At 40.7% G+C, this 12,937-nt stretch overlaps 1 protein-coding gene across 1 annotated transcript; it reads right to left on the minus strand.

The window, feature by feature from the left end:
- Positions 1–434: 434 nt before the first annotated feature.
- On the minus strand, positions 435–12,080 carry LOC308079282 (DNA (cytosine-5)-methyltransferase 3C-like; the record flags this gene model as incomplete). The annotated part of the gene is made up of 6 exons (XM_080420673.1): positions 435–595; positions 1,788–1,903; positions 5,130–5,199; positions 7,020–7,105; positions 11,019–11,167; positions 11,981–12,080. 6 exons carry the CDS (start codon positions 12,078–12,080, stop codon positions 445–447), a joined length of 672 nt encoding a protein of 223 aa, XP_080276799.1. The 3' UTR covers positions 435–444.
- Between the last annotated feature and the right edge of the window lie 857 nt (positions 12,081–12,937).

A 12,937-nucleotide genomic window follows, 5' to 3' on the forward strand; every position in this document is an offset into this window, starting at 1 on the left:
TGGCGCTATAACAGGCCTATGTGTAAAATTTGGGTCAGAGGTTCTGCTCTGGCATCCAGGGAGTGTGCGTGCACAGTTTCGCTGCCATCAAGCCAACGGTGCTGGAGATTAGCTGTTCACAGACGGAAGGACGGACGGACACACGGACAGACGGACGGACAGGGTGCAAAAAGGCAAAAAACAAACAATACTATAATAATTTTTTTATTACATTATAATAAATTGTCAAACATTAGCCCAATTATAAAATATTACCAAAGAAAGAGGCAACATTTTGAGAATAGCAGATCTACAAGCTCACAACACCTCGCAACACGAGGCTTTGTGAGCTTGTAGATCTGATATTTTCACAATATTTATCTGTGGAACGGAGTCCAACTAAATATAATGCCTCAACTCTGTGCAGACAGTGCTGGACAGGAATGAGCTGGAGGCCGCGAGGCTTCAGTTGACAGCTTCACATTCATAGAAGTCTTTCAGTGGGGCTAAAAGATGACGAACGACTGGGACACTCCAGCCACGACCCAGAACCTTCAGCCTCTGGGTCTTCGCCATGTTGTTGACATCTGTGTAATGCTTGGGTAAACCGAAAACCCTAAAAATCACAGAATTGATCAAAGGAAGCATCTTATTAGACAAACTGTAAACCAATTGATGCATACTTCTTTTTTCTCATCTCTAGGACCCCAATCAGAATGTCAGAAACCAAATGGGCCTGTAAAGGTCAATTTGGTTCCATTTGTACACTCTCATCATCATCATCATCATCATCAACATCATCATCATGAAGATTGAAATTCTTTATTAACGCTTTCTCTGCCAGGAATTAATTACTTAATTAATTAATCCGTCTTCGGTCCGCTTGCCAGCGAAAACAACCATGTTACTCTACGTTACAGACCCATAGAAACACGTGCTTTAAACTATTATGTATCATAATTAATAATTGCGCCCCAAGGCCTGGTCGGAGTCGCAAGCCAGTCAGTCTATTGAGCTGCACCCTTCCCACCCTCCTCAGGACGGTGAAGCAGGGTTGCAATCACTGTTGTGCCCTGTCAGGACCTTGAAGGTAAGTATGGACCTAACTATCTTGGGCAGATGATCTCCAAGACTAGGCTCCCTCATTGGTTTGAATAGGTAGGCACTGGCCAGGCAAGCCAGCCCCAACAGGAGAGCATGTGCATTCCACACGGGGCCTCGCTAGTCGCTACCTCATGGGCTTTATGCCGAGGTACCCCTTAATCTGAGATCTGTACGATGGTCTCTTGATCAACGCCGTCCACATTTATCAGGTTCTACTGCATGAATGTGGCAGCCAGCACTCCATTCACGGAGCGTGTGCTGGGCTCCATGCAGCAGGACATGGCCAGACATACCGTGCCTCCGGGACCACAACTCCGTGAAGGATGGACCTTGACTCGCTCGGATTGCAGTCTTTTTATGTTGCAACTTACAAGCTAAGTGGCTTCCACTCATTTATGACTGCCCTTAGCGTCTGGCGAGGCCAGATGGGCCTTGGTAGTGTTACAATGTAACCTTCCGTTACTCCACATTTGTTCAGCATAAGTAGATGCAACGTCCGAACCGTTGCAGTGGTTCTCCTCTTTGAGAACCACTGTATTACAGTAATCTACAGTACACGTGAAGACAATGTGCAGGATTCTGTTCTTGCTGACTGTTAAAATACCCCTAAATACTTACTGTAAGATAAGAATGACTGTCTACTGTAAATTAAATTAAACTATGTGGACATGACTGTTATGAACTGCATGAGGAGAAATACTTACTGTTCTATTTCACTGCACCAAAGGGAGTCGTCCTTATTGTTCCAGCTCACTGGGAGACCCATGTTCCCCTGCCTGTTGGTGGTGTTCGTGGTGGTGATGGTCCTCACCTTGTCAAACTGTGAGAAATAGATGAAGGGCCCTATTTTAGTCAAGAGATCCTAAACCCACTATTTGGGGATTTAGCATTGCACAAGGGGCGTTCCCTTGCAAAAGTTGCTATTTTCGGACACCAGCTTTATCCCTAAAACACTTGCACTACCCGTTAAATTATGCATAGGTGTGGTTTTGGCGTTACAATAATAATACCAATCAACGTGCCAGATGCCATTACCTTTAAGAGAAGCCTAATCTTATCTAATACAATATAACTAACATTTCTGCAGTGGTAGTAGTTGGTCTACCCACTTGTCTATTGAGAAATGTAGATCCTGTGGTCAGGTACGACACCTACTGGTTGATAAATGGTACTGCATGACCGTCAAAGCATATTTTATCCTCTGCACAAACAGGCTTCAGACTGTACTGATACTTTTTCATGTCAAGGACCCCCAAGTTGATATGTATTTTGCAGCAGACCCCCATCTGAAAAGGTTATGTGCCAGGGACCCCCAGAAGAGAAGATTTATGTAAAAAAATAAAATAAAAAAAATAATTCAAAAATGGCCAAACATTTTCGATATTTTTCAAATATTTTCAAAAAATAGCACATGTACAAGCTCGCAGCGTGGCACGCATGGGACAAAGTGGTTAAAATGATTATGATGCTAAATTAGCTGGTGACCCCCTGGGGGTCCTCGGACCCCACTTTGAGAACGTTGGCTTAAGAGCTCAACAGTAAGAAATGTTGGTGCTCGGGCAGGGACCCAGGTTCAAACCCAGGTAGGACAGAAAAGTCATGAATTGCATTTTTTATTACACTAAGTAACAGATAAGTATCCATAAGAAACAATATTGAGCATAATTTTCCAATGTAATTAATATCTACTTACTCGGAATACCTCAATTTCTTTTTTTTTGTTCAGAGCGTTGCAGTTCTTTCCAGGAAAAAGTTACTGTGGCTGCAGAACATGCCATATTTATTATTTGTTATTTTCTAAGTTCCCTGATATTTTTGTTTTATTTTGGTAAGAACATTAGCTTCCGGAAATGAAATCTTCCGACCGGAATCCCTTATATGGTGGTGTGCCGGGGAACGCATTTAGTGTAACACTGCTGTGTGTAGACAGACAGGGCAGCATTTGTTTCAATTCAATTCAATTCAATTCAATTCAAACAACTTTATTTTCCTTTCGGAACTTCGTTTGTGCAGTGGTTAAAAGACAAACATACATATAGTCAATACATATATACCTATGTCACTATAAAAGGCACAAAGTTCATTTAAAACTACTACTTAAAAGCATGATAAAACTTAAAAGCATGATAAAAAATTATATATTATATTGCAACCCATGTGTTAGCGTGTACACTACTAGCGTCCATCAGGTGGAATAGTCCAACGTGTTTGAGGGAGGGAGGGAGGGAGGGAGGGGGGGGGCTCCACCAGACCTAGATGTTCAGCAGTCTGATGGAGGTAGGTACAAAGCTATCTGAGCCCCTTTTTGAGAGTTTCGAAGCTCTGTAACGACAGCCTGAGGGCATCAGTTTGTAGTGTGTATGAAGTGTGTGTGTATTGTCCTGAACTATTTGAGAGGCCTTCTTTACTGTCCGTTTCTTGTGGATGCTGCTGAGTGGCTCCTGGTCCTTCCCAATGATCTTGCCACTGATCTTAACAACCCTGTCGAGAGGTTTCCGGTTAATGACCCGCATCACCCCAAACCATGATGTGATATTGAAGGTCATGATGGATTCCACAAAGGACTTGTAGAAAGCCTGCAGGATTGATGGTCGGACCTGAAGCAGCATGACGCTGACAAAAGGTTCGTTTGTTTAAATGTCAATGTCCAAGTTATATGTCAATATTTGAGTTGTATGTTACGTTTCTTTATAAGTTTGATTGATCAATTCATCTTGTTTTCAGTGTGTTTGTTTGCTGTTGTCGTTGGGCTTCTCACCCATTCCCTTCGTTACCTTATGCAGAGCCAATGAGGTAAATTCAATTGCAAGTGTTTTCTTTCATTATGTTTGAATGCGTTATGTTATGTGTTCTGAAAGTTGTTTATGTTTTGTGTGTTTACCAGTTTCACGTTGGCAATTTGAGCCTGAAAGAGTGCACAAATAAAGCCACCAGTAACCAGAACTACTGACTCGTTCTTGACCACACGAAGGGAGTGACAGTTACGTTTGTTGTCAATTCCACCAAACTGACCTATTTGTTTATCTAACTATTCATATTGTCATGGTTCTTACAACTCAAATAAATGAGCAGATCCTTACCGGCAGTTTCAGGTGAACACTTTCTACGCTTCCACTATAGCTAGTCTATTACATAGATAGATGATCCTTTATATGAAGATTTTTTACTTGACATAACTCATTAGGAAATCATTATTAAATGGAAAGTAAAGGACTCTCACACTGGAACTAATTCCAAGTTAGTTGGGTTGTAAGCAGAACAATTACTGAATCACAGAGGTTAACAAAGTGTGGTCCTGGAACCTCAAGGGGTCCTTGAGCTTGCAGATCTGTTCTTTTCATGAAATATATGGGGGCAGGGGGGCGGGTCCCTGGCACGAAATATTTTCAGATGGGGGTCCACGGCCAAATATTAGGGGTGTAACGATACGTTTTAACAACGATTCGATACGTATCACGATACTTGGTTGTCGATACGATACATGAACGATACAGGTTAATTTAGAACGATACGATACGTTTCGATTCAGCGATTTAGTCGATACGATACATGAACGATACAGGACAGGTTAATTTAGAACGATACGATTCGATTCAATGATTTAAAATCGATATAGTAACTATTTATTTACCCAAGAATTCTGTGTGAAAAATAAATACCTGGATACTGGATATAAACCCCTCTTTCTCTTTTCTTCTTCTTAAAAGTACTTAGTATTGATATAATTGATTATTTGCATTGCAGAACGATTCGATACGATTATTTGCATTGCAAAACGATTCGATACGATTCAAAGTCAAACGATACGATATTTAGCTGTTTGCATATCGATATAGTAGATCGTTGAAAATTCAAAACGATGCATCGATGCAGTTACTGTATCGTTACGGGCCTACCAAATATGTATTAATTTGGGGGTCAAATTAGATCATGAAAATGTTTGAAAACCACTAATGTATCTTACTCATGACGTCAGCATAGGTTCGCTGTTACCTGAGGGTCTGCAATATAAAAATATAAGCATTTTGTTAAATCTTAGTTCTTACCCTGGCAAACCGTCCAGTCTCCAAGCAATCCTGGAGGTTCACCATGTCCTCCAGAGACGCTGACGTAGCTCTAAGGAGAAGATCAAATGTGAAAACACATTATTTTAACAAGATCTGTGAGACATGCGAGTGTGCAAATACATGTCACTATCAGGTGTAAACCTTGTATGTCCAAAACCGTTACTTTTCAAGAAATGTAAAAAATAAATAAAAAAGAATTCAGTGTTCCAGAATTTAGACAATAGGCCGGTCGCTAAGCTCCTCTTTAGACACTTTGAGAAGTTCCCTATAGACATGAATTGGAAATTGCGGATTTTCTACATAAAATTATGGATGATACTTGGAGCCAGAGCTCCAAAATCTCTTCCTAATGTCGTCAACAAAACCTGCATTATGCACTGGAAGAATGTACATGCCATTACTGTTTCAACAAACAAAATAAAGGCACATCTTTTTTCACTTCCAAAGAAAGTTGGATCTATGGCATCTTATCAATCAACTACATTAACTACTTTATCATCGAACAGTAATGTTGGTCTACCGCACAGTAAGAAAGACTACAAATAGTAGCACTTAATAATAGACAAAAAAACAAATACACACTTTTAATAGCGAGTAGAATGGACCGCAGTGCGTTGAACTCTAACTGACTGACCCCCCAACTCATTGTGGACGTCGTAACTTTATTAAGATTAATGCTTGCTGTTATAATCATTAGTATTATTGTCATCACCTGGGCCGGTGAGCCGTGTAATTTTTCCCCGACGTTAAGCTGTGTCTGTGTGTGTTTTCAGCTACAGCCACAGCCTGCAGTTACTGTGCATATTTCAGCCATTTTGTGTTATTGGAAGGGCATTTGTGTTATTAATGTTCTTAGTTATCGTGTTTATGCGTGGTAGATTACTATTGACTCCTATCAGTGTTGTAGTGGTCTGCAATGCACCTGCACATGCACACACGTACACGACACTGCGTTTTGATACTGTTGCGCCGCTGCATTGATTGGACCCATATGTCTGATACTGCACCGTCCAATCAAATGTATGAATGTCTACCTGGTTGATTTGCATAACATAAAGGACTCACCTAAAAAGTATAAAAAAGAATGAGAGCAGTTTGTACACAGTTTGTAAACAACAACAACACCACCACCGAAGAAAAATACTTTTGTTCAAAGCAAAGCTTTTAGTTTTGTTGTTTCGACTGCTACCAGCCCTATAGTTACGGCGGATGCTCTGCTGTCGGAGGAAATAGCCAGCACGGAGGCAAGTAACATTACTGTTAAATCATTATTTATTATCAGATTGACTAGGTTAGGCCACTTTCTTTCAGAATTACGTTTTTATCACAAAGTCATCATGTTTAACAAAAAAATAGTTAATTTCCAACCGAAACTACGTATGCACTCAGACCAAACTGAAATCAAACTATGATGAGTAATAATCATGCTATGAAGTTTGTATAAAGATGCCGGAGCAGAAATGTGCGCATGCGTGCGTGGAGCGCCACTGTGCGCATGCACCACTGTGCTCGCACGTGCACGTGACGTCATTCAAATAGCGTATGCCCAGCTATGAAATCCCCACTACAACACTGACTCCTATGGTAGCAACGGTTGCTAAACTAGCATTGGACGATAGCTATAGCGGGGTGGGGCTTAGCGATCGGTCTATAGCAAAAATAGCAGATTTGACAACGCGTCATATTGTGACACGTTGTAAGCTTGTAGATCTGCTATTTTTGCTATTTTTGCGCGACACTCTAGTACAGTGGTATGCATTTACAAAAAATAATACCAGAGATACCATATTTCTGTCTGACAGAGACGTACATTTTTTGTTGTAATGAAAGTAAAAAACATATTTTTATGTATGTTTTGTTATTGCGTACCTGTTCATGCCTGGCAGGTTTCCCCAAAAGTATCTTGGTCTGTGGGCAGGGCTGACCTTCACCGCATCAATAAGAACGGGATTACACTGAAAAATATAAAAATAAAGCGGTTAAAAAAAGAACATAACCCATGGGGCCAATTTTAAATGTTTATACTTTTTCCCACTACATATAGAGGTATGTTTGAGTGACTGGAACTTCTTCCAGGGGTGAAATGCTCCTTTAATCAGACCTGGAATTTAATCCTTTTAGGGGCAAGGTAAATTTTCTGTGGAAATAAAGGTCAAATGCCAGTTCAGCTAAGGCCATCAAATAAAAGCATAATGATTTTAATTTAAATATATATCTTTATACAGTACAACTATCCTTTGTCCCTAAAAAAGGCATAAATGTGTTTGGCCTTAAAGTTGATTTGTTCAAGTGTTTTAGACAGATCAAACTGAGACATTTCTTTAATCACAGTGATACCGTTATGAGTGCACCCTCGTCCTTCAGACCGAGAAGTAGATTTAGTCCTAACGTCTCAAACGCTTCTATTAATACCTTCTGTCGCTTAGTAGACCAAGACATTATGCACACTGTAACTCAGCCTTACCGTGTCTCCTATAACTTATTATCTATAGAGAAAACAGCACTAAAGGAACTTATGGACTCTAAAGATTTGGTAATTAAACCCGCAGACAAGGAAGGTGCTATCTGCATCCAGGATGCAGATAAATATAAAACTGAGATCCTCTCCCAATTGTCTAATGAAAGAGTCTATACAAAATTGAAATCCGATCCAACTGACTCATTTCAAAAGATTGTCCTATCATACTTGGAAGAGGCCAAACTTAAGGGCTGGATCTCTAAATCTGAATTCGACTATTTACATAACCAGCACCCAATTCGACCCGTTTTTTACACCCTGCCCAAGATACATAAATCTTTAGAGAATCCTCCAGGTCGGCCTATTGTGGCTCAGACCGACTCTTTGCTGTCTCCTTTATCTGCTTTTGTAGATGCTCATATTAAGCCATTTGCATAGTCTCTACCGTCATACATTAAAGATTCCACAGACTTTATTAATAAGATTTCTAGCCTCAAAAATATCCCTGATGATGCCTTAATAGTTACCTTGGATGTGACAAGTTTGTATACTAACATACCACATGGTGGAGGCCTAGAGACCTAAAAGTTGTTTCTATTGCATCGAGATGACTCGACAAACCCCCCAAATGATTTTATTATTGAATTGGCAAACCTCGTCATGAAACATAACTATTTCAAGTTTGACAATGAGTTTTATCTTCAGGTTTCAGGCACCAGCATGGGCTCCATTTGCGCCCCTAACTATGCTAATCTATATATGGGATATTTTGAGCATACTTTTGTTTCCAACCCGGACATCAACAGCCATTCGAATAGTAGTAAAATGGTACCGGTACATTGATGATGTCTTTTGTATTTACCAGGGTAATGTGGATGAACTATATGCTTTTTTGAGACTGTTGAATAGTTTTGACTGTAATTTACAATTTACAATGGTGGATTCACCACAGCACAGAGAAAGTGCATTTTCTAGATATGTGGGTCATGAAAGGCAATGGAGATCTATTCACTACACTATACAGGAAGGAGACTGATAGAAAGAAACACACTCCTTTTGGCCACGAGTTTTCACCCCACACCACTAAAAAGGGGCCTTCCCAAGAGCCAATTTTATAGACTAAGACGAGTATGTCATTCTACAGAAGATTTCACTGAGAAAGCCTCAGAGATGCGAGATAGGTTTTTGGAGCGAGGCTACCCCAACACTTGGGTGGACCAAGCCTACAATACAGCGCTCCAAAAACCTCGTTCTGAACTGCTCACCACCAGTAACAAGAACAAAAACAAAAAGATTTTTTCAGTCACTTGTATTACAACTTATTCCCCTCACAAGCCATTAAAGCAGTTTTCAAAAAACACTGGCACATTTTACAGTCAGACCCTGAATTAACCACTGCCTTTCGTGATCCTCCTCTATTTGTTTTTAAACGTGACCACAATCTCCGAGACAACCTTGTCAATGCCTATTTTGCACAGTCCATCCAAACACGTCTTTGCCCCTTACCCAATGGAAATTGTGCGCAGTGTAATAACACAACCAAACTAACGCACTTTAGACATCCACACACCGGAAAAAAGTTTCCTATTAGAAGTATTATTACCTGTGATAGTACCCATGTAATCTACATGATTCAGTGCCCTTGTGGCCTAGCATATGTTGGCAAAACTACCCGTAAATTAAAACAACGCATCAGTGAGCACAAAAGCTCAATACGCAGGAATGATCGCGAATATCCTGTGGCTATTCATTTCAATGATGCTAAACATGACATATCCTCTTTTAGATTCCAGGGGATAGAACAGATCAAGATGCCACCTAGGGGTGGTGATATAGTACTGGATCTTCACACTCCAAACATTGGCCCCAAAAGGCTTAAATGATGAATTTGTACTTAACGTTATGCTGTGATTAGTCATGCGTAATTTGGATGGACTAGCTATGTAATAGACCTGTGCTTTTAATTTGTTGGAGTTTTGTGCTTGATTCGTTTATTTTTACCTTTATTCTCACTGTGTCTTTTTTATTATTATTGGGTCCACTAATATTATCTCTTTCTTTATAGATATTGAAGATATTCAGAGCCATAATTAGTGTTGCCTTGATCCAGAAAAAAACGTATTTTGTGAATGTGATTGGTGTTGCTTTAATATGATGGTGGTGGGAGTGGCTTGGTCTGAGATTGCGGGTGCAGCCAATGGGCTGCATGTCCGATGACCTTCACTTTGGAGGTGTAGCCTTTAAAAAGTTTGGTGGTTGATGAGTTCTGTATAGTCTGTCCTGATGAAGGTCTAACGACCGAAACGTCGAATAATAAAGAGCTAATTTTTTTTTGCAAGATCCAGACGGTGTGCGGGTCCCATTTTTTGATCTAAACCATCAGAGATCTCCTCCATAATTTGTACATTTCTGACTTTTACGCACCTGTCGCTAACCCTTGGGGTGTGCATTGGCCTCCTTCACAAAAATACAGTACAACTACCAGTGAAATTAATAGATACAAATTTGACAAAATAATGTATAGGTATTTACAAATAAGCAATAGAATCTCCTGAGTCAAAAGTTTATGCATGCTCAGCCTGAATGAATGCAACTGACAAATGCAACTACGATTGAAATTATCGTTACCCTGGAACATATGTAGGCATATTATAGTAAGTATAATAGTTAGAATGTATTAATAGTTTAACATTGCTATTCTCTCTCATATTGTAAAAATCACAAACATACTCTACATACATCTTGCCTTCCTGTTAAAAAAAAAAGTTCTCACTTTACTGGATCGGGTCCATATTGGAAAATTATCAAATTGATGTCAGAATTGGAATCATCATGGTTGAATTATATGAAAAAGTTTCTTCATACATGATTATAGGCGCTCTGGTTCAAAAGTTAAATTTTGCGGACTGTACTAATTTGTACACTCTCAGAGTTAACCCATTAAACCCGGGAAAGTCACTTTGTGCCCCGCTATCGGCTTGTAGATCTGCTATTTTTGAAAATGTTTGAAAATGTGTGCAAATCTGAATACATTTAAAGCGAACATTTTTAACTAAAATCTTTGCTTCTGGGGGTCCCTGGAACAAAATATTTTGAGATAGGCGTCCGCGGAAAAATACATACAGTAATAATGTTGGGGGTCCTTGACATGAAAAGGGTTGAGCACCACTGATATAGCATTAGAGTCTTTCAGTAAACTGTTTAGAAGACGTTTGTAGCATCAGCCCCAGGTCTTAATGGGTTAAATTAACGCTGAGGATTTTACAGTGTAGATTGCGATCCCAGCGATAGAAACATGGTATAGAAATGTCCGTGGCCTAATGCATATCAAACTGGGGGTCCTTGAAATGAAAAGGGCTGACAATCACTGGTGGATTCACCAGCAATATAATCCCAAATAATGAATTCACCTCCAGGAATTGACAGATGTCTGCCTTGACTTTGTTCTCCATGTTCACCACGTTCTCAAAGAGCCAGAAGAATGGCCGGTCATCATCCTCTCTGGGTCTCAGCTGGCTCAGAATCCAGACGAACTCAAAGAAAAGAAGGCCTGTTCCGCCTGAAAGCAAAGAGGAGAACACACACACACACACACACACACACACACACACACACACACACACACACACACACACACACACACACACACACACACACACACACACACACACACAGACAGACAGACAATATCGTCAGTCTGGCAGAAACCTTGCATGTCCAAAACCGTTACTTTTCAGGAAATGCAATAAAAGAACCTGCGTTGCAATGGATCCAATGTAGTTAGTATTTAATCACAAGCTCTTACTTTTCATTGGTTCAATATATATTTATAAAATCCACAGACACATAAACTTTCCCCCTCCCCCTCCCCTGTTGTGAGCTTATAGATCAGCTATTTGCTACTTTTGTAATGGTACCTGATGCTTTATAGATAGAAACTGCAGCGAACCAAAGCCCTTCCTTGTGGATCTACCATGTGGAATGTACCTGTGAAAGTTACCGCCCTTTGTGGACTATGTGGTTTGAACCTGACAATGCACTGATACTCTCTTTGCACCTTAATCTCATGCTGATACTACATAGTACTGTACATACCTGCTGCTATGTTCATGCACCCTATGTCTAACCTCTTGTCACACTGTACTGGATTATGCTATCTGTATATATGTACTGTACTGTACATATCTTTGATTTTTGCCTCTCCTTGACATGTCCTTTTTCTCTACTGTTTTGCCCCCTTCTTGTCCTTTCAGTTAATGAAAAACAACAAAAACAAAGGAGCTTGCACCAAAACGAATTTCACCCACTTCTTTACACCTGTAAACCTGTGATGTGACATTTGAGTTGATTCTGAAGCTGATTGACTCCTCACCATATAACCCTTTCCTCCAAGGGTTGACCATGGAGAGGTCATTGCAGGGACTTCCTCCAATCAGCAGGTCAAATGGACCCCATTCTGCCAGCTGCAACATGACAGCAGACGTTCAACATTAACATTGAGCAGCTCTATTGTTATAATTATTAAAGCTCCATTATGTGTCCGTGCAGCTTAGTCAGTAGAGCTCTCGCCTTTGGACCACATGGGTTTCGATCACGGGCACCGGCAACTCAGTACGAGTAGCAAGGCTTGGGTGTGGCAAGTCTTGCGGTAAGTACTCGGAGCTGATGGTAGGTGTAGCGGCGCTCTACCTCAGCAATTCATCTCCCAGGGGTCTAGCGCATTATAACGGGGATAGACTCCAGGCTCGGCTGTTACAGACAATAAATCCCTCCGATTGACTTCTTTGTGAATCAAATATTTTAAACAATCTGAAAATCTATTTTCTATTTACAAAAGAGCTGGAGAGACAGGGAGACCCCTGTTAACTGAACAAACACTCTATGTAGCAATGAATTCTATCAGGATATATAGAGCTATTGTTTGAAAAGACAAGAGTTAAGAAAAGACTAGAAAAAGTGCTCCTCGGAGCACAGGTCTCCGCCAGGTCAGGTAGGTAATCGCCCTCCTGGTGGCGCTATAACAGGCCCATGTGAAGAATTTGGGTTCTGAATTGGCATCCAGGGAGTGTGTGTGCACAGTTTCGTTTCGATCCACCCAACGGTGCGGGAGATTAGCTGTTCACAGACGGACACACACACACACACACACACACACACGGACGGACGGACGGACGGACGGACAGGGGGTAAAACATACTCTCTCGCCATGCCTTACGGCCTGGCGGAGACAATAATCACTTACTGCACCTTTACTACAGTGTAACTAACAACTGTGGTTGTATTTGGTCTCCCTGCTCTTCTATTGAGACATTTAGATGCTGTGGACTGG

Source organism: Gymnoscopelus braueri (genome assembly GCF_963280865.1).
Source record: "Gymnoscopelus braueri genome assembly, chromosome: 23".
Taxonomy (NCBI): Eukaryota; Metazoa; Chordata; class Actinopteri; order Myctophiformes; family Myctophidae; genus Gymnoscopelus; species Gymnoscopelus braueri.